The 23,362-nt window shown below is 41.2% G+C and overlaps 1 protein-coding gene across 1 annotated transcript; it reads right to left on the bottom strand.

Annotated features, from left to right (window-relative positions):
• Positions 1-2,424: 2,424 nt before the first annotated feature.
• Positions 2,425-23,326, bottom strand: naa15a (N-alpha-acetyltransferase 15, NatA auxiliary subunit a). Its single transcript, XM_068714200.1, has 20 exons — positions 23,062-23,326; positions 22,369-22,453; positions 20,779-20,883; positions 19,988-20,145; positions 19,680-19,814; positions 16,954-17,107; positions 16,597-16,716; positions 12,520-12,615; positions 11,705-11,811; positions 11,474-11,546; positions 11,223-11,392; positions 10,960-11,112; positions 10,088-10,216; positions 9,133-9,346; positions 6,923-7,116; positions 5,818-5,926; positions 5,571-5,669; positions 4,956-5,099; positions 3,410-3,507; positions 2,425-3,081 (listed from the first exon to the last, which is right to left on the bottom strand). The coding sequence occupies exons 1-20, from the start codon at positions 23,113-23,115 to the stop codon at positions 2,872-2,874; spliced, it is 2,607 nt and encodes an 868-aa protein (XP_068570301.1). The 5' UTR covers positions 23,116-23,326; the 3' UTR covers positions 2,425-2,871.
• Between the last annotated feature and the right edge of the window lie 36 nt (positions 23,327-23,362).

Genomic DNA, 23,362 nt, shown 5'->3' with positions numbered 1-23,362 from the left:
CAAATTTATTTTTTTGAATTTATACATTTTATGAAAGACTGTGACAAAGTGGGTTGCAACATGCCATTGGTCCCCATGTCTCTGCCATATCTCTTGCTAATTTAGCAATGCTTGTTAATAATTTATCATTGCTCTGTAACTGAAGACACATACTATCCCGGGTTTGTACAGTATGTGTTTTGCATTTTGTTTGATTACAGTTCATAGAACATCAACATTTCTGGTTGAAGTAAAACACAGACAGTTCGGTTCTGCATTCTATAACTTTAAAACATTTTTGCTTCGTTACTTATCATACCCACCTTGTGTTTCATACACAATAGGAGGAGGTGCCCAACCACACTGGACGACTTCAGCAGTGATGTCATTGGGTTAGGGAGGTCGATTAGGTTAATGAATTTATTTATGTTGATTGTTCTGTGTGATTTCAAACGTCTTTCATATGGTAATTATGTGAAAATGTTCTCTACTGGAAAGTTAGTAATAATGATGAATCTGAATCAAATGGACCGAATGGAAATTAAAGACAAACTTAAACATATATTTCAACAAAGGTGGCCTCTTGTGTTACGTTAAAAGCACAACAGTTGATTAACAAATCGTAATCAAGTAAACAAAAACAAAAGTGTACACAACTGGCCATTTTAATTAAGTCGATATAGATTTGCAAGTTCAAACTAAGCAGTTCAATGCATACAGAGCCAACAGATCCATAGAGGATGCCGTCTCCACTGCTCTCCACTCAGCCTCACTCATGTGGGAAATATCACCTCCTACATCAGGATGCTTTTAGTTCATATCAGCTCAGCATTCATTCCCGTACACTATAAAAGGTGATTAAAAACACCCAGAACATTATTGGTACCAGTCTACAGTGCACCTGTGATATCGATGAGAATATTTATATTCTTCCTTCAGAGCTACTTTTATATAGATTGCTCTCTTATTTATATTTTATTCTAATTTAAATATTTTGGAATATCTGTTAATACATGTGTAGCAAAACAGACTGAATTAAATGAGTAGAAAGTAAAACAACTTCTGATATAACAAGTTTAAGCTTGGACTCAGGATCTCATTAGTGTGACTCTTCTACTTAAGTATTGATAACTTGTAACACTCATTGTATTGTTTTACTGTTGGAAAAGGGTTTCTGGAGTTTTTCTGGTGTCTCTGCATCATGGCTCATGTCTTCCTCAGGGCTCAGCAGGGCTCACACAGCAGACATGTTCCTGGAGGTTGTTCTAAAGAGAGATTGAATCAGGACTACACAACTCTCCTCTCAAGAACACTGGACAGATTGAGGCCGTGGACACAATCCAGAATGTTACAGTCCAGCTGGAGGACTGCTTCCTGTTCTCTACTCTAAACTTTCTTTAGATGGCAACACGCAGCAGTTAACCGACACGCAGCAGTTAACCTCACTGAGTTAATCAGTCTCTGATTACGGATTAATTTGTGTATGTCAGGTAGTGGTGAAACGTATTATAAAACTCATTGTGCTTTAAACAGCTGGTCTACAAGGCTCCAAAAAAATTATTTCAACCGTTGAAGTCAATAAACCATCAAATATATTTTATTACTTTGCTATAGTCATCTATAGTATTTGTTTTTCCTTCATAAAAACACAATTCAAATAAGGAAATAAAAAATTGTATTTTTATGGATTAAAACAAATCTTGTCATTAGTAGTTTTAATGATTATAAGCTTCTTCAAACAGCTATGTGTATTCAAGTTTCTCACCAAAACTACATTTTACGAGATTACATGTGAACACATCTTAAATAACGTTATAATTTACCTTTATACTAATTTTTACTGTCCTGTCAGTTTAAACACTGATGGGTAGTTTACAATGTAACACTATCAGCGATCAGAGACTAGAAAAGCATGAATGCTGATGTCCTAATCACATATTTTATACTGAATATTGATGGATAACAATCGTCAGTAAAACTTTATTTCACACTGCGATGGTTAACGTTAAACTGTGTAATTAATTTGCGGTTCACATGCAAGCAGAACCGCGAGGGAGGATCAGTAGAAATCACGGATCAACAATGGTCCGTTTCACCACTAACGCCAGTGCAATCAATTAAAACAAGTCCCCTTTAGTCGGACTTCTAAATAAGAGCAAGTCGACGTGTGTCGGACATGTTGGAAACAAGTGGTTTTCATGAGATACCTCGCAGCTTTTCCCCATCAAAGTAAAAAGACGCCGAAAAGTGAAAGGATCAGTAGGATGTCTTGTGTAGTTGTGTCTAACAAAGCACATTCAGTCCTGGTCTGCATGTCCCCTAATCCTACTCTTCAATTAACGTTGCGTGTTGGGAGCAGACAGCGCCCTCATGTGAGCATAGAACTTGTAGTATGGTAACTAGCAGCTCACATTCTCAACAACACTCTCACTATCACAATGGTACTTTTTGATTTTGCAAACATTGTTTTATTAATCCATTTGTAATATATAAATTACTTTTAAAAACGTGAGAAGCAGATGCACCTACAAGAAGGACAAGAAGGCATGAAAACACGGGAGTCATAGAAAACCTAGACTGTGTTTAAAGGAGCCATCCAGGTCCACAGTTCCCAGTATCCTCTTTTGCCTCTACAGAGCGTATTTATCTGGGTTTTTCCTCAGTTACGGAACAACTGTGCACAGGGCCTTTTTTTAGAATTAAAAAAAAGTTCTATGGGCGTCGACCTGCCTCCATGTGCCAGCTCCCTTTCCTGTCTCTTCTGTGGCGCTCAGTCCATCCAGATCAGTGCAATGCGGGGCCGTAGCCCGGGGGGGGGGGGGGGCAGGAAAACGGGTGTGTTGGCAGACTAAGGCGTCTGGCAGCGTGTTCGCATCTCCTCCTCGTTCCAGCTCACATTTCGTTTGCCACGTCGTCGTGCTCTCCTGCCGACAGGTCTCCGTTGGCACTGATTGTGGCGTTGTTGTCCTGGTAACCGGGAGGCATGAAGGCCAGGCTGTAGGGGTAGATCTTATGGCAGGCAACTCGGTAAGCCTCAGCAGCCTTCTGCTGGCCCTCGCCCAGCTGTCCGTCACGCACAGCCTCCAGCACCTGAGTACAGATCTGCAGCACAGAAAAATATGCAGTTAGTCTGTATGTTTTAAACCCCAAAAAACGGATCATAAAACTCACGGTTCACAGCACAAAAGAAAAAAGGAAGCAAAAATAACTTTCAGAGATCCCTGATCACATTTTGTTGCCGCTGATACTAAATACTGATCATTGATAATCCATATTGGCAGATACAGATCCCTTTGTTGTTTGATTATAGTCCCAAAAATCATTTCAACCGCTATATTCTAAATGTTATCATTTTACTTTGTTATATGGTTTACAGTGTTTTTGTCTTCATAAAAACACACAATTCTAATCTTAATGAATTATCACATACCTGGATGCTTCTTCCGGACAGTGACTCATCCAGAGCCGTCGCTATCTCACAGGCCATCTTATCAGAGAGAGGCTCCAGGTGGACCATCATCCTAGCAGCTGGGAACGCAACACAGAGACATTCTGAACACAGGCTCCTTCAGAACAGCCCCTCGTCATGCAAATCTTACATGTTGGTCTCACGTCTAAAAAAAATGAATCAGTTTTACATAAAGGTCACATTGGCAATCATACTAGGTCCACCTGTAACACTTTCAACCCAACGCAAGTCTGAATTGAATTTAATGTTGATAAAATGAAGTATTGATGCAGCTGAACACAGCTTATTACACACCTTCTTCCTTGTCAAAAACCTACACTACCCACTATGCAACTTGTATGCAATGTTATTTATTACCTTTTAGTTTTGTTTCCAGTGAGATATTAATGACTTTATAAAGTGACTTTGCTGTTGTAAACATTACTGTTGCTGCTGTAAAAAAATATTTTGTTATATTGGAAATATAAATAAATTCTATTCCTGTTCTGTATTTTTTTTTTTAAATAACATCTTAAAAAGCAACTATTTAGTGAGGAAAAAGAAGCGATAAGAGTCTCATTAAAGAACCGAGCTGATAAGGAGTATTGATAAGAGTGGCAGTATCTATAAAACCCTAACCACACCCATCCCTACCTTTAAAGGATAAAGCTGATGAACACATTGGTATTGGATTCATTGTGAGAGGGTTGAGTGTCCCTTATTCTCATGATGATTAATAATTACGGCTTCAACATACATTTTCAAATTCACGAAGGAGGCAACCTGAGAGAGAACAGATTCATTACTTTACAACACCCCTTTAAAGGACTTATAAGGAGGCTTTGTGGCACTTTAATGAACATTTATGGAAGTGACTGAAGGACAAACAAACATCACTTCAACAGCTCCTACTTCAAACATGTTTTAAGATCAGGGTTCAGACACATTATTACCAATACATTTACAAAGAACTTTCCATGCCTTTATGAAAAATAGGAACAAAAGGTTGTAATCTGGCATCTCCCCATGTAGAGAACACCCAACATCAAGTGCAGCGAGTGATATGCTGGATTAAAGTAATGTAGTTATTGTATTTGTGAAGCAAAGTGCCATAACTTTTACAAAACCTACTGGGTTTATGTATTTTTCCAAAACTTCTCCTGGCCTTGAAATTGTTATATTCAATATCCATGACCTTTTCAGCTTTATATGACAGCACAAGCCCTCTAAGACATACAATACTCTACTGTGAATAATCATTTTATGTTTAAAATGTTTTTTCTTTGAAAAAAAGAGTTAAATATTTAAAAAGTTTTATGTTCACATAAATTCGTTCTCCCTCATTGAATATGAACATGCAAGTGAGGCTCATTTCATAACTCGGACCCTGCTGGACACCAGCTATCACCTGCTTCAATGTGAAGTCCATTCTTGGTAGCTTCATCAAGTTTCCACTGAAACTGTAGATAGATATAATCCTGAGGAGTGTCACCCTGTGTGAGTGATAGAGTGAGAGAGTGGTGTTTACCGGCCACTCGGTGTGGGATGGAGCTGGAGTGTTGACTCAGGTAGTTCTTGTTGAAGCTCTGAGGGTTGCTCTCCCCAAACAGCCTGGAGATCTCCTGCTTCAACACCTCCCTCACTGCCTCCGCCAGGTCTGCACTCTCACGTACTACACACACACACACACACACACACACACACACACACACACACACACACACACACACACACACACACACACACACACACACACACACACACACACACACACACACACACTAAAGGACCCATATGAATCGTAGCTCACACTGAGGCACGTCAAACTATTGAGGAAACGCCCACAGACTCAGTGAATTATGGACAGTTTGTGGTTGCAGTATAGTTGCAGTATACTTGACCTATATGCTTCCACAATCCAGACATAAAGGTTTCCCACTTTGATCACACAATATTTCACACTCTTCATGTCACTTTGAAGCCCCTCCCCCACACCCCCAGTAATATGCTATGCACCATCAGCTCAGTGTGGATTATAACTGCCTCTTGTTCCGATACCGAAACCAGTATCTAAGGTATCGGATCAGTACTCTCTATCAGCCAAAAAGCATGTTCGGGTAAAACAGTATAAGAGCATCTCTACCTCCTTTGAAGAAGCGCACCAGACACTGGTGCAGCCATGGGTTGGAGGGCTCTATGGATACAGCCCGCTTTATCGACTGAAGCATCAACAGGTACTTCTCTGAGGAAAAAAAAAAAAAAAGAGAATGTTACTTCAATAAGTAATGATGCGGTTACACCCGAGATTTAAAATAATCTTAAAAATTAGACAGAATATATATATATATATATAAATAATAAAAAAAAGAGGCTGGCAATACTGGTTGGACCTTTCCTGAAGTAGATCTCGAAGGCCAGGAGGTGAGTCTCGATCTTGTTGCGCACAAGGTTCTTCAGAGGAATCAGGAACTTCACCGCCTCCTCCAGAGGATTCTCTGCCTGGTAAAAAGAAGTTCAAACACTGTACACATCACACACAGGGAAGACATAACTTTTGATTATATTTCAATGGGAAAAAAAGGAATCTGCCTCCGTTAAAACTCTTGAGGAAGATATAAAAGGAGGAAGAGTCCTTACGTCGCCATGACAGCACTCTGTTTTTGCTTTGGTGCTGGTTCTATTAAAGCGAACGCAAGTCCCACTATAAACCGCTATACCTGAGTCGTTTCACCTTTGACTGAAAAGTGTTTCCACGCAATTAAAAAAAACAAGCACATTATGTGATATTGACTGATTTATTTTTTTATCTAAATGTATTTTTTCCTTGTTATTGGTCTCCAAACAGATCATGGCTCTGTTCAGCAACTGCATACAACTCCACTCCAGCTAGCTACATTATGATGCATAAAGCAAGCTATTAGCACCGACTAGGCTGCAATTAGAAGCACATTAATTTATGAATGACTGGGATTGTAACCGGCTGAAGGAAATAACATGGCCTGTCACAGAGTTAGGTAAATATAGGACTTGACTGTTTGCCTCAGTGATTCCTGCTAGTCATCCAGCCTATATTATTAGCTAGAATACACATAAGTCATGACTGATTAAACTAGAGAGGCTGTAAAATGTGATATCACTCCCCAACACTGCAGCTCCCTGATTATTTCTTACCAGCCTTAACGGTTTTATCCCCAAATGGATGAAGGAAGTTTCAACAGAGCTATAACTGGCTAACGTTAGCTAAAAAAAGTGCACATGCTAACTTAGTTCACTTAGGCCCAAAGTTAGCAACAACTTAGCATTAATACTACTACTACTACTAATAATAATAATAACAATAATAAGCGTGATCATTTTGGTCACTTTAATTGTGACTTTACAGTAACTTTCAACCCTAACACACAGCCATCACTTTTATGACATGACGCTGTATTCACACAGCTCAGCTACTACAAGCTTCTGTCATGGCGGAATAACTGAGAAATATGAGCCCACCTTGGCCAGTTTGTCTGGTATGAGCTCCTCTTTGGGCCCTCCTATCTCCTCATCATCGTCCTCTTTCTTCTTCTTCTGGTTCTTTAGCTGTTTCTCCTTCTCCGCGTTCTTCTTCTCCTCCTCTAACTGGGCCTTCTTCTGGGCTCTTCGCTGTTTGTTGCGCAGCTTCTTCAGCTCCTTGTCTGTCAGATTCTCTACAGAGAGCAAAACAGCAAATGGTGCATTCTAATCAACAGTGACACTCTGAAGACACACCAACAGCAAACTAGTATTGTTCCTACCAAACTGTTCATGAAAATATGGAACCACAGACACTAAAGTTGAACAATCGCGAAGATGCGGTACATCTGGCAGATGAAACATTCAAAAACAATGACGTGGGTCTGTGGACTTTTTTTGCACGCCATTTGTCATCCCTCCCTTTCAATCTCTATGTTACACCTATCTAATAAAAGCATAAATACAATTAATTAAACAGATGGCGGTGTTTGAGACACAATTTGAAACAACACAGAATCATCCTGCTTCTCATTGTATTTGATGTTACTTACTGTTCTTATTGTACAACACTCCTGTCTAACAATTCTGAGGAGACAATAATGGTATTTGCAGAGAAGTATAGGCACAATCTGGACAGTTTCACTATTTACAATGAGCATAATTACATAAAGGAATTTACTTTATTCTAGGTGTTTACAGTGAAACTACAATTAGCCTACATACTACCTGATATGTGTCATCATATTCGCAGTTCCCAACACGTGGTAGGAGTGGAACTGGGAGAATGTTATAAACATCATGGGCGTAAACCTTGACAATCCATTGATCGGAACGTTTGAAAAAGAATAAGCAGAAATTAAAAAATTCTGCAAAGAAATTGTAAAAATGATTTTAACTGACAATGCTACTGTTTGTAACACATGCGCACATGCATTCACTGTGCTGGGTGCTCTGCTGCTCCATCTCCTTGGACAGAATGTCTAGAGCAGAGGTAGCCAACACGGTGCCCGCGGGGACCATGTGAGTCGCCCGCAAGGCATGTTCTAAAAATAGCACTAGTCACCATGGAGCTCCATATAAAAAATGTAGTTGCTGTTCTTTTTTTAATCAAAAACGCTTGCATTAATGTCGATTTAATGTCTTATCATAAGAGAATTGGGTATCCGGAGGCGCAAGGCGGACAGCCAGGACGAGGCCGCCGCACCGCACTAGGTTTTCGAATGGCGGGTGCTTCCCGACAAGCGCCGCGAGCGCACCCCGTCGTCAAGTCCATCAGTCCTCGGAACAGGCCGTCGGGGAAACAACTCGTGGGTGGCGGGGGTAGAGGTGAGGCAACGCAATCCGTCTGAAAAGGCCCAGACTAGAGGTTTGAACGCGGGCGCCCTAAGACACTTGCGCGCCTTGGAGGGTTGGATCCCCCCCTCGGCTATAGACGAAACGTTTTACTAGTTTCTTCGTGGAGAAAAACGTACCATTAGAAAAGCTGGTGTTGGTAACAACAGACGGGGATCCCGCCATGACGCACCAGAATGCAGGCTTCATTGCACAATGCAAAGGTGACCCAGACTTCCCAAAATGTCTACATTACCACTGCATCATTCACCAGCAGGCGCTATGTGCAAAAGTAACCAGCTTTGATCATGTGATGATACAAAATATCAGAGATGTGATACCTCTGACTTTCAAATGTTGAAACAGATTAACAGAAATAAATGTTGCATGTTTAAATATATCTGTTTACTACCATCATTGTTGTGGAAATCATTATTAATAATTATTATGAGGAATAATTAACATTGACATGTGATCAGACAATCTCTTCACATATATTATTGTTATTATTAAAAGGTGATCTGTGCAACTTTGTTATTCAGGAAGTTTGTATCAAACAAGTAGCCCTCTGTACTACTCGGTACCCTTGAAGTAGCTCTCAGTTTCAAAAAGGTTGGAGACCCCTGGTCTAGAGTACATTCTGGAGCTCCATGAGTATAGCACTCTGAATACGGTGCATTTAAACAGTGCACCAGATTTACGTAACGGTCCAGTTTGTGCCAGAGTGCGGTCAATGACTCAAGAGAGAGTATTTACAGACGCACCCCGGTGACACAAACTCTGTGCTTTAGCTTACGTTAAGTGTGCCAGGCTCAGGTGGATTGGGATGGGAAACATGAGTGTGGATTCGCATGCTAACGCGCACACATGGCACTGACCGGTGTCCGCCTGGCTCTCCTTGTTGTCGTCGGCCAGAGGTTTGTCATGCAGCACCAGGTAGATCTGGATGGCGGTTCGAGCAGCTTTGTAGTAGAAAGGATGTTGCCGCAGCACGTCCTCCAGCTTCAGCAGGTCCACATAGGAGCGCAACGTCATCTTCCTCATGCAGTAGGTGTGGAAGTCGAATTGGTCATCTGTGATCTCCACAAAATGCTGATGGAAGTGGGGGGGGGGGGGGGGGGGGGGGGGTCAGTGGAGAACACGTCTAAAATGTATGTCATAATAATCTGAAGTATTTGTCTCGGTAGAGATAAATGTGTGATAAATTGTTCTTTACAAATCCGGACATGATATTTTAATTTTAGGGCTGGCTAATAATTGAAAGAATTATTAACCAGCCAAAGAAAAGGCCTTAATACAGTTAAAAAACAAAACATTCCATCCTTTTGTAAAAATAAAGTGCTTCTAAATTGTTTTCTGTTCATTCGGATAAGGGAAAATCCTGACTTTCATAAATTGCATCTACATTTTGGCAAATTCCATAAAACACCTAAATAATGTTAAACATTTATAGAGAACACAAAATGAAGATATACTAGATATTATCACGTAATATTGATAATAACTTATCTGAACAATATATAGGATATATAATAACAATAACAAAAAAGACAGAAAATATGATTGTGTGGATATGTGTAAGAGTGTGTGTGAGGGGGGTATCAGTTTATACACCTGGATTAACTCCTACACAATAGTAATGCTACATGTCACTGAGTGGCAACAATACAAAGTGACACAGACGTGCAGAGGTAATTTCAAAATAAAAGGTGTATCTTTAAGATGATTTGTATCAATGCTTTCACTTTGCATCAATGATTCTGGATTGTTGATCATTGAATATCCAGATCAATATATCGGTACACCCGGTACACCATGGTTGTGGAAGCTTACCCTCTCAATCTCGTGGCACTTCTTCAGGGCCTCTCCAAATTTGTTCATGGCCTTGTAGGCTAAGGCACACTCGGTCTGGAACCACATGCACTGCATCTCATTCAGGTTCTCTACTGCAGACGCCCCTTCCTGAAACACACACACGCACACACACTTCCAATGTCACAGCTAATGCAATGGGCTTTGTAAATACTCAATTCTGAAAGAAATTTTGATTATCTTATTTACAACTATGAGTGTAGTCCTTCAGTGCCTCAGCTTCTGAACACCACTGTGTGACAACTCTAGCACACAAGCTGCAAGAAGTTACACTGCCCCTCTGAACTCTGTGACATCATCGATCATCTCTCACATCCCAACGTTAGCTTCCTGGCTTGTAGCTGAACCAAAGGGTTTTATGAGCTGAGCGAACTAGAAATATCTCTGTTTGCCCAGTCGTATCAAAGGTCCATCCTATTTACTGAACAATGTTTCCATTGCATAAGTACCTAATGGGAATGTAATGAGTGTTCCAGGTATTAGAAAACCAGTGAATCGGAGTGGATGCAACAAATTGGTTGAAACTAATTGCTTGTTTCAACCTGATGAAAACCAGTTTCAGTCATAAAAATGTTATTCAAGAGTATATAACGTGTGTATACACACGTTATATACTCAGTATCGGCGTGATATCTGTATCGATGCATCCCTAAATATAAAAAAAACTAATATTTAATCATCAAACTAGAATGTTCTTTTACATGCAACGGCACTGCACCAAAACTACTCATCTGTCTGATGGATGGATACAAGATTTATTTAGCAGATCAAAACTATCTGGCAACAAAAACTTGAGACACATTCTCTTTTGACTCGCACTCTCGGTCTCTCACCCGTGTGAACTTGGAGCACATCTCCTCTGCTTCTTTGATGAGGCCAGCCTTTAGCATGTACTTGGCACACTTGGAGTTAATGAAGCGGTCAGCAGTGTCCAGGGCCTGAGCTTCATCCATCCACCGAGCTGCTTCCTTTATGTTGCCTGTGTGCTGCAAGGAAAAAACACAGAAAGTGTGAATGCTCATGATACAAAACCAATATTATTCCAATTCTATCAAAGTCAATAACCTTATATAAATGTGTAGAGTTTCTACTCCACCTTGTAGATCTTGGCCTTGATGAGGAAGAGCTCGATGAGCGTTGGCGTGCTGTCTATGGCGGTGTTGATGTACTCCAGAGCGAGGCCAGGCTGGTCTATGAAGTCAAAGTGCTGTGCTAGGAAATACTGTACCCACAACAGGGTGGTAGGGGGCTCCTCCTTCCCAACATCTGCACACACATTTTACAAAAGTCAAAGTGTGCAATTCAGACAAACAAATACATTAAGGCCAGAGACAAGGCAACACTCACCATTTTCACTAAACATTTGACAGGCTTTTAAGCAGGTTTCATAGCCAACTACTAATTCTTCAATGATTGCAACCTGCATAGGAAGAAAACAAGTTAAATTGTTGTCAAATTTCAGACCAGGAATGTCAAAAACACATATACGTACATATATACACACACACACACACACACACACACACACACACACACACACATAAAGACACACATTATTTTAAATGTCACCATGCGTACCTTTTCTCTGTCGGTGTAGAGGGATTTGAGGGTAGTGAAGACGGGTGGGCAGCCTTTACTAAAATTCATCCTAAGGTAGCTGTCCAGACATTCACGAAACTTCTCCCCTGCCCAGCACAACACACAGTAAAAGGTACAGTAAAGTGAGATTTGTATTGAGAGAGATGACAATAATGTATAGGGTTTGATCCTATTAAAATGAAGACAATAAAAAATGTAACATCTCATCACAATGATCTCCCATACAATCAAGCTGTTAGAAGGCTTCTCAAGTTGAGCTTTCATGAGCTCAACAATGAAGTTCTTTCATGAGTTGAGATGAGTGGTTATCTGGTCAAAGTTTATTGCAAGGCCGAATCTGCCTGTGTGTATGTGTGTGTCAAAGACTCTTTTTACATGCACTAAAATAGTCTCAAATTTTTTTCCCCTTATTCCTTCTCGCAGGCCAGATAGCTGGCCTCTAACAGGCAAGAGAGTTTGTGTCACAAACTGTGGTAAAACGGAATAAGCCATTTGGATATTATATTCTTAATCATCGTGTGCATGTAAATTAATGTGTCAATAAATGTGTATGTCTGAATAGTGGTAGCGTCTGTACTTAAATCAATCTTGCATTACCTGAGTCAACATGTTACGTCCAGCCCTGTAAATTCTAGCTAGGGAGCAGTCCAGCACAGTTATGCTACAGGGGAGTAAGGGGGGGGTGATGGCATTTGCTCACTAAGCATGATATACAGTATATTTAGATTTCACATTGAAAAAGATTTGTTTTGACACAGATTGCACGGTGGTGCTACAGGCTTTAAAGTGTTTACCTGTGAGGAAATTAAGAGGCAGTCTTCGGAGCACCAGGCCTTTAGGAAACTTCACCCAGGAGTCCTCATAAATCTTCTGACGATCCTCTACACTTCCTGGAAAAACATGCACGCACACACACACACACACACACACACACACACTGTAAGAAGAAGTACTATCCAAAGTGAACATATCCTCCCCCACTAAGAGCCTTTGGCCACCCAGTGTACCACACTAGTGAACAAGTGTGGTACTGTGTGTTTTTTACTGAGCTCTTACTCTTCTCTTTTAGGCGTTTCTGTTGCCCCATATGGTTTATGAAAAAAGATGAAATCAACTCTCGAGTCAAAAGTCTTTTCAAACTAATGTCTGGAAGCACAGCTGATTTACATCAACTGACATCTGAGGCCATGTCCACACTACTCGAAAACGAAAACGATCTCTGTCCTGGCGTTTCAGCATCGTTTTCGAAATGATCTCCGTCTACACTAAAAAAAACGAATATCAAGTGACTATTCACGTAAACTGGGCATTCGCCAATGTAAACAGGAAGTAGATTGGTTGCTTAGTTAAAAAAAATACGACAGAGTAATAAAGTAGTCTTAAATAATGAAAGGTTGTGTTTGATACTTAAGATCTTCTCTAAAATCTTCCTCTATAAACTCAAACAGACAGTTCGTGGAACGTTTTAGAAGTTTTATTTTTCAGATTTAACGTCAGAGCTCTCTCTCTCTCTCTCTCTCATCAAATTTACTTTAAAATCAACACTTACACAAACGTTTACTAGATTATGGGTCCATAAATGTGGTCAACACACGTCTCACTCGTTTCCTCGATTTTGTTGTTGTCTGTTCTCACTCGTAGCTCTGCTGGTGGCCTAACTATCTGTCCGAATGGAGAGCAATTACTGCTTTTGTTCCTTTACATTTTATCTGCGGACTTCACAATAGTTGTGCAGAACAAAATAAGCATTAATAAGAAAAGGAAAGTCCTCCGTTTTGGGTCCATCACCCTCCCTAAAGCCGCTAACCATGACTTCAGATGGCCGCTCCATAGATCTGATAACACCGCTGGACACGCCGCTCACTGATCGCTCCAATAACAGCTGCTTCCTCCACAAAAATGCAGACTTTAACTGGATAACAGCTGCTAGTAAAGACAACCAATCAAGTAGCGAACGCGGGTGTGGGCGTCATCGTTTCTAAACGTATCCATTTTCGACCGTCCACATGAATATGCAACCCGGAGTTTTCAAACATATCCGTCCTCGGGAGCGTTTCCAAACTCCTCCGTTTTCGGTGCTCGAAAACGCCAATGTAGTGTGGACACTCAAAACATATGCGTTTTCAAATGGAAACGGAGTAATGTGGACATGGCCTGAGGCTCCAAAGACTTATTGGATACACATCAGGGCTCCCCGCCCCCCAACAGTCAATTCTTCAAATCATCAGCCCAATCTCATTTTAAAAGTAAAATCACTACATTTCTTTGTATTTTTTTATATTGATGTTTAACCTGTACAGAGAAAAAGGTACACATTACCACATGATATCCATCCTCTATCCATCACACACTCTGCCTTTCTGTCAAAGCCAAGAATGCTCCCCAAACCTTCTTAAAGACATCCTCTTTCCCTGACATTCCAGAAGTCATCCTCTCATATTATGTCATCTTAAACAGTTGTTCCATTCATTTATTTAAAGCCATGACATTGATTGGTTTCCAGTGTCTTAAAGTAATTCTACACCCTGTTATTGTGGCCAACCTAAGCCATAGTCTCATCAGTTTAGTCAGTGTATTGGGCTCAGGTATTAAACCAGGTATACACATTAATCAGTTGTACTTTCACAATCTTAATTAGAAAGACAACAACCTAATCCTACATACCTTTATTTTTGTCACAACTATATAGTAGTGTTGTAACGGACCGTTGTTGTACCGTACGGATACCCCCAAACGGTTCAGCACGCATTTGAACTGCGGTTTAATTACACAGTTTAACGTTAACCATCAGAGTGTGAAATAAAGTTATACTGACGATCATTATCCACCAATATTTAGTCAAGTATTCGATAAGGACACCATTTATGCTTTTCCAGTCGCCGATCTCTGATAATGTTGCAATTTAAACAACCAATCCGTGTGTAAACTGACAGTAGGAGAATGAAGGATCTGTGATACGATCAGTTGCCCCACTACTATTTATCAATCTAGATTGTTTTGGTGCGAGCTGCCTAGTGTTGGAGAAATTGGCAGAAGAAATGTCTGCTCTCTACAGTATAAGGCAGGGTTTTTCAACCTTTTCTGAGCCGCAGCACATTTATTTACATTAAAAAGATCCCGTGGCACACCAACAACCAAAAACAGTTACAAAATGACACCTTTTAGCATAATACAGCATATATGCCAGGGGTGTAAAACTCAATCACAGAGAGGGCCAAAATTAAAAATTGGGACTATGTTGAGGGCCAAATGGGGTCAACATTTAATAAACAGGATGGAAGGGATATTGGACAAAGTGCAAGAAGAATACATGTTTAGGTAGGCTACATTATTTTATGCATACTACCAGAGCCAGATGTTTGGCATCTTCTCTTGGCTGCCAGTTCATTAATATCTGGGGTTAGGTTCTGTGCTGTGGAAACCCTCAAGATGGAGTGAAGGTGTGCATCAGTGAGACGACTCCTGTGTGGGTTTTTGTTCATCTTCATCACGGAGAAAAGCTGCTCACACAAGTATGTGCTTCCAAACATGCAGAGCATTTGAGCAGCATGTAGGCTGAGTTGAGGCATCGTTTCGGGGATGAAGCTTGGAAACCGCGCAGCACCCACAGAGTCACACTTTGCCTTGAGTGTGTCATTACACTGGAGGTCTATCAGCTCCATTTGGATGTGCACAGGTGGTCTTTCCACATTAACTGCAAACGGATTGCTGAGCAGTTCAAATTAAAATGTATGAACTGCAAAGTCGGCAAATCGCTGGGTGAACTCTGTGCCAAGTGCGCCCAGTTTATCAGCAAAATGCGCAGTCGGGAGCGGTGGAGACACGGTTTGGCAACACATCAGAGTCTCCCACAGGCGCAGCGTGGCTTGGAAAGCTCTCACTGCATCATACATGTCTGTGATCACACGTTCCCGTCCCTGAAGCTGGAGGTTTAGCGCAGTGAGACGCTTTGTTATGTCGCACAAAAAGGACAGTTAACATCGCCACGTTTCGTCCCGGAGCTCTGTGGTGTGGCGGGCCAGTTATGATATGATTGTACCGAGGGTCGGAATATTTGAGTTTGACATGTCTGTTAAATGCTGACAATTTAATGACAAGTCTCTCAATTTGTTGATCCTTACTAGGCTTCTCATCTGGGTTAGAATGTTGTCCAGGGCCCAGTTCAGAGTGTGCCTTTTCTCTTTTCAAATATTTCTCCATCGCTGTTCGTCTTGTCACCGCAACCTCTCCAGTGCGTCATTTAATTCTACCGTCTTGCGCTACCTACTGCCACCCACAGGGATGGAAGAGTATTTCTTACTTAGCCAGCCACTATATTGCAGGCTCAGACGCTCAACAATGGCAAATTATTAGCAGCAACTAAATATTTTTTTGACAGATTAAGTGAAATTGGACATTTTCCCACGGCACACCTGACGATCTGTCACGGTACACTGGCACAGCGGTTGAAAATCACTTGTATAAGGAAACTTGATGTCACTCAGCTTGCGGTGGTCAAAGCACTAAAATGAATGCATCTGAAAAACTCAAGAGCAACTTCTCTTTTTAGAAATCATGACCAATTTACACAAGATAATCCACAGCCCTGGTTGCAGGCAGTTTCAAGTAGGAACTATTTTCTCTCTTCCAAACTATGTCCGTCAACCACATCATCGCTCAGTGGTGCTATGTGAGCTAGCAGTTTTTAAGTATAGATGCATGCTTCTTTCTGCGCGGTGATACGGTCAGTGGGTAGTGAGGGATCTCTAAATGGATACGCCCTTAACTGGTTACTCTGAGATCATTTTGGTTCTGGTACAGGCCTCTTGAATAGCTACAGTAGAAATAGTCAATCCACCATATCGCGTGGACCGCCCAAGGATAGTGTTCACCTGGCTTTAAGGCCTTTTCCAGGCCCTGGTAGTAGGCCCAGTTCTCAGGGTTCCTCTCCTGGAGACTTCTGTAGACCTCAGAAGCCTCATCAGGCCTCTCCAGCTTCAGCAGCAGCTCTCCTACACACACACAACAAACTTTCAACATTAACTAAAACTATTAATAGTTTTATTACACAAGTTATTCAGTCTAAATTATGAAGCGGTACTGAAATATAAAAAGTGCTCCTTAGCCAACTTCAATTCTGTTAGCTCTGTCACACGTTCTGTCCAGAGAGAGCTGGAGAACCGACAGAACCTCTCTAGTTCCTCTGCATGAACACACCAACAAAGTGACCGCCGTCGGTATCAACCCACCTCTCGTTTCCTCCACGGCCAGTTTGTCGCAGATCTGTTTCTCATAGTTGTTGAGGTGCTCGAGGGCCTCTTTGTGCAGGCCGGCCTCCATCAGAACATGGTTCTGATACAGCAGCAGTTCACTGTACTCGTAGTCCACCTTGTCTGGAGATGTCTGGGGGGACGGACATACACACACACACACACACACACACACACACACACACACACACACACTTTGTGTTCCAATGTTGGATTTTTTTTTTTTTTTTGGTGGAAACTACAGAGAGGATCATTGCTAGACATGAGAAGTTGAACACCAGGACTCGGAGCCTTGTCTACAAGTATACAGATAGTCTTGAAAATGGATATTTTCCCCCTCCGTAAAAAAGAAATAGATAAATACCTTTGACAAAAAAATCTTTGTCCACACAAAAACTTCTAAACAAAGGCAAAGGCTCAAACAATTATTGACAATGCTTGACAGACTTTAAATTACAGTTATCAATGTAGACTATATCAGAGATCATTTTTCCAGAAGGCTTTTCTCAATTCCATAAAAACTACAAAATGTGGGCTAAACTTTTTGGTCCTGCTGAACAGCTGATTCTATATCAAAGCATTTAAAGTTGAATTCTCCCTGCCAAAGCTCTTGAATATGTCTCTCTTAACCGACAAAAGATGGGCGCACAGGATGACAAGAAATGTTACTAACTCAACTGTTACACCCATGTCACTACGTATTTATGAAATTAAATATTGACAAAATATGCACAAACATTAAATGGCATTTGACAATATAACAGGATGCACAACAGAAGTAATCCTGGGCCAGTCACAAGCACAGCACATTGTAAATAAATAGAAGATCTTCCAACTCTGTAATCCATCCAATCAGACATCAGGATGTTATCTTACTAATTATTAAATTACCAACCAAAAAGCTTTTAATCCATATTGTAAGATATTGTAGGAAATGACATCACTTTGCAGTAATGCAGCCTCTAAAAGCAGGAAGAGACCACACTGATGCCCTTATTACTAATTCCAAAATCTGAGACGATATGTAGCCTCCATATAATATTGATATATTGCCCAGTCTTATTTCAGTGACAAATAACTGGTTTATTAAAAATGGCGCATGAAAAAAGTAGCCGACAGCAGAAAAAGCATGTCATAACATTTTACTTCAACTTGTCTTTCAAAGCTACTATTTCTATACCACCACTACTATAGTACTACTACTTTAAAGCCATTTCCAACTTATGTCTTCATGACGTTCAGTTCATGATGTATTTATGAATCACTTTGATTGTGATGTTCAGTTTGTGCAGACTGTAATAGAGTCAAAGCTGTGGTGGGCCAACCTAGACTCTAGGGAATGAATGGGAAACACTGCATGAGTCATAGAAAATAACAACCTACATAGTTCTTCTTCTGTGCCGAGCTGATTTCAACCGAATTTAGAGAAAATCAGCAAAAGAAAATGTCAAGAAATACTTGTCACCATTCACTACCATAAAGCGATTATTAGGAGTTGGTTCATTGAAATAACGGTAGGTGGCACCAATTCTCCAGTCATAAAACCACGAGAAGAAGATGACACTGAAGCACAAGTTTCAGTGGACATTGAAGTCTACAATTCCTTGTTCATGATTTCCATTGAACTTTATCGCATTTCACTTTTATCGATACACTCCTTCTTTCCCATCTCAGCCGGCATAAACTTTCTTGTCATATTTCCCTATTAATTTCTGATATACGTTTTGTTGTGTGTTGACTAAAGAGAGTATGATTTTTGACTCAAATACAAAACACAGTATCTTTGCCTGATGTCTATCCCCTGCAACGCTCCTCCGCCCCCCTTTGGCTTTCTCTTTTGGCTTGGTACTGTGGAATGTCAATGTCTGTTACAGACCATATCCTGGAGCTCTCTATAACAATAAGTCAAATTACTGAGGACCACGGTGAATATCTCCTTTCCCCACCTTAACCCCTATTCCAAAATTCCAAAGAGTTAACTTTTTTCTTCTCTTTTGAATCCATTTCACATCATAACGGTCTCAGTCAACTTAATAATAAACAATCTTTACACATCTTAACATCTTGCCCTCAGTTTAGAGTGGAGTGAGTATGTTTGGTCTAAAGATGTATGTTTGGTCTTGTAGTGGCGTTTCACATTGGTGCTTTTAATAATGGTCACGGTATCTGAACATATGAGACAGAGTGGTTTTGTAGCGCCACCAGGAAGAATGAACAAATAAGAGTCCGTCTATTCTATGTTAAAAGCTCTGTTTTCGCGGTCCACTTCTCTCTTTTTAGAGCATGCCATGTGAAACTGTTTCTCCGACTTACTTCTCCCACTTCTCTCGCTCCCTCTCCACTTCTCTCCCCTGTCTGTGTGTCACTCGGCTCACGATGTGTTTCAGAATACATATATCCGATTGACTGAGTAGCATCACGTAAGATGATTTACAATGCATGTAATTGGTTGGTGTATTGGACTGCTGACCGAGTGCCGCAAAGGCTAGAAAAGCTGTGCAGGTTAAAATAGAAGCGCTCCGCCAAAATGGATAATTCTCAATTATCCAACAGTTATACGTCCGGATCCGGATAGGACAGCGCCTATTAGAGACCCCTGCCCTATAATGTTAATGTAGTCTTGTTAGAGTGGGTCTATTAAACACGTATAATATTTGTACAGAAACGTGTATAGTTCTGTTGAGTCGTCTATAGCTCTGGCCTACCTGTTGCGTTTTGCGAAACTCCTCAACGATCTTGGCAGCCATCTCAAAGTCCTCCAACAGGTGATATGCTACAGCGTATCCAATCCACGAGGCCCGTTGAGCTGGACGGAGCTGCAGCAGCTGGTACCGGGTCTCCTGGGGAGAGAGAAGAACGTCATAGCAAAGCAAACTGAAGGCAATAAAATGTAGGTTTTATAATCCTGTCCAACATTGACTTGAAGTGCTCTGTCATCCTCTCCCCAGTCTTAATTTTGCAGGACCGTGGGTGACAGTATGACCCTGCACAATCTCTCGCCTGCAATACTCACCCTGTATCCCTCCAGGTCTCTCATCTGAATCTGCAGGAGGGAGAGGTCTCTCAGTATCTGCAGGTTGTCCTTGTCCCACTTCAGAGCGTTGCGGTAACATTTGATGGCCTCGTCGTACTTTTTATCGGAGCGCTGCAGCAGGCCGTACACATGCCAGCCTGGAGGAGGGGCGAGTTCAGGAAATAAAAACACACACAGAAAGGGCTGCAACTAACGATTATTTTAATAATCGATTAATCGATGAATCGGCGGGGAAAAGGCGAGTGAATAAAAACGTGTCTTTAGTCTTGCAAACTATACCACCCCTGCTTTACTACTGTTATTAACGAGCTAACGCTAACTTGTCATGCTTGTCAAGCAGGATAACGAGTAAACAGCAGCACCAGGAGAGCTACTGAAGGGACATTACGTTCCTCACTTCAAAATGGAACAACAGTAGGATTCTGTAGTGACTAACCTGCTGATGAACTCCCTTCCTCCTCATCAAGGACTCAAACATGTTTACGTTTTAGGTGCTGAATCATCACCGTGGTGCTCCAGTGCCGTGCCATGTCGCTTTTGCATAGCTTGCAATTAACACACTTTTTCGATTTTTTTAGTGTGAAATGCTCCCACACCTTGGATGACTTAGGTCGTACTGATTTCTCTTCCTCCGCCATGTGTTTCAGAACAACGTTACGGGTCTCTCCGATGGTCTTTCCTCTACCTCCACTCTGCGGGTTTCATCAAATTGCAGTTTTCATCAAATTGATGAAACCTGGCTGTCCTGAGGGGCTGATGTGAAAGGATACAGACGTGGCTCTTGAGGTCGTTGCGAAGGCCTCGTCTCACCAGCTCATAGGCCTCCTCCTTCTTGCCCAGACAGTTGAGGGTTAAACCCTTCATTGCCAGCGTCTCTGGAACACAAAGTAGGGGTGGGATGAGACATCCGGGGACATGAATTGTCAAGAGTGACACAAGCCGTGTTTCGTTAAATTGAAGAAGTGAATTATTAAAGGGAATTTTAGGCAAACTTTTGAAATTTAAAAACAGGAAATGCAAATCAGGTGCATTTCCATCAACTGGTTTGGGACAAATAAACTCAGCTACAGCATGGTTTACTCAGTAGTTGGCCGCCTTAGGCTATGCTTTACGCATGGCTGTCATCTGCCAGTAAACAAAGTAGAAGTAGAGTATTAGCTATTAGCTTTGGCTATCTGAAGACAAGCATATGGGAATATTCGTGGAAAATGCAAACAGCAGAAACAGCTGATCAGTTATAAGAGTTAATATGTTCACTACGTCAGAATATATTCGGCGTTTCCATTATCTGTTTAATCCATCAACTCTTTTTCCACAAATGGAAAAAAAACACCTCAAGTAAGCGTAAAAACATTGTTTGTATGAAAAATATGTGAATGGGAACACAGCTAATGATTACACAAAAGATTGTTTACAGGTTTATTAACATCACGGTTTACTTCACAGTATTTAAAAAGTTAGCTTGCCAGATAAATGGAACAGGCATGAGTAATAAAGTATGAGGCACTGTTGAGAAAAAAATACAACAGCATAACAGGTACACCTCTTAAAACCTCTACTAAACCACTAAAAACTCCCAATGGAAAACAGCATGGCTTACATTACAACAAGATCAGTAACACTGCACACATCAGCTAATCAGTAACAACACATTGAAACAGTCATGTCAATACATAGTTTATCCATCAGAGAGGACTGGAAAATGATCCACTCAGCACATATATTGGTCATGTTTCTTTAAAAAAAAGCTAATTTAAGGAATGTCAGTTTGTTATGTTACAGAAATATCAATAAGTACTTGTATCTGTGTAAAAAAAATCTACAATCAAACTCTGAAAAGACTGCTGTGTCAATGTTTTTGCTTTATTGTTCCAATTTGTTTGCCATTAATGATCAACGTTAGATGGACTTGTACTTATAAAGCGTCTCTCTAATCTTCCAACAACTCAGAGCGCTTTAACACTATATGTCAACGTAATCACACACACATTCACACACCGATAGAGGCTGCCATACAAGGTGCCATCTGCTCAGCAGTGTCTAATCACTCACACACCGATGGCACAGATCCTTTGACATGCAGCCTGGAGGAGCAGGGAATCGAACCGCCAATATTCAGATTAGCGGTAGACCTGTTCTACCTCTGACCCACAGCTGACGCGTTTGTACACAAACTTTTTTTCTTACTTTAAGTTGCTATGACTGGCTTTTTCACCTAAACCCACATTTATTTAAATGTGTGTACAACTGTCAAGAGGGGAAGGGAGGTTGTGTTCTTTTTAAGTGAACGTGCAGAAACATAAGTTACACAGTCATCCATTCTGTACGTCATAAATCTTGTCAGGCAGCTTGTGTCTTACCTCCATGTTCAGCAAACTTGGGGTTGTTCAGGATCTGCTTGCAGAACTTCAGGCCGTTTCTGTACTGCTTGTGTTCGTAGCATCTCTGCAGCAACAGACAGAGCAAACTTTACACCAGGCGTCTGAGGGACAACAGACTGCAATGCAGAGTCGGGTTCAAGTGCACAAACACATTTACAGTATTGTACGTGCTGAATGCAAACCAGTGTTCCAGAAAACCAGCAGAAATAGTCCAGTCAGCGAGACTGTTGTAGCACTGAATGAACAGCAACTGAGAGAACTATATTGGCCGCATATTGAAGAACAATGTTGATACAACTTTATTGACATTGCAGACAAATACGTTTTAAAAAACGTGACACTCACCCTCAACTATCCTAACTTAACGCTACGCTGTGTATTGCTGTCACATGCCGAGCAGCTCTGTTACTGTTGTACTTTACTTGTGTTTTATGGCCCTACAACACCACACGACTGGTTGTTAGCCAAGTAATTGCTGTTTCCTTAGTTGCACTGTTACAACCACTCGTTAATAACAGAGACGTGAACATCACAATGCGTTTGGTGGACTGAAATACTTGGGTTAATTCAGTAGCGACTTCCTAGCTACTTGCTCTGGCTGCTACAACTGACGGCTACATGGCAAACTAGCATTAGCCAGCAAGCTAACGCTTTCTCAGGCATTTAGCCTACCAATATTCTCTTGAAGAGGGCATTCTCCTTCGGCGGTAAAGTGATTGTGGGCATTGTGCTGGCTTCCTACGCCTCTGTCGAGTTACACATGAATAGTATCCTCTTTGGGTTCAGATATCCTGGACTATGTAAGTCTCCAACGTCTCACGTGTTGACGCCGAGGCCCCCTTCCGAGCAAAATGGCCGATGGTGCTTCTCCTCTGGGTCAGGCTGCTCTGAGTCTGCGTGTCAAACACGGACAAGCGGGGCTGTATGTGGCTGTGTGTCACTTAATGGCCTTTTGACAAGAATAACATGTTTA

Source organism: Cebidichthys violaceus, unplaced genomic scaffold, assembly GCF_023349555.1.
Source record: "Cebidichthys violaceus isolate CVI_PGR_0920_01 unplaced genomic scaffold, fCebVio1.0.p SCAF_2, whole genome shotgun sequence".
Taxonomy (NCBI): domain Eukaryota; kingdom Metazoa; phylum Chordata; class Actinopteri; order Perciformes; family Stichaeidae; genus Cebidichthys; species Cebidichthys violaceus.
This window is presented reverse-complemented; position numbering and strand designations above follow the sequence as displayed.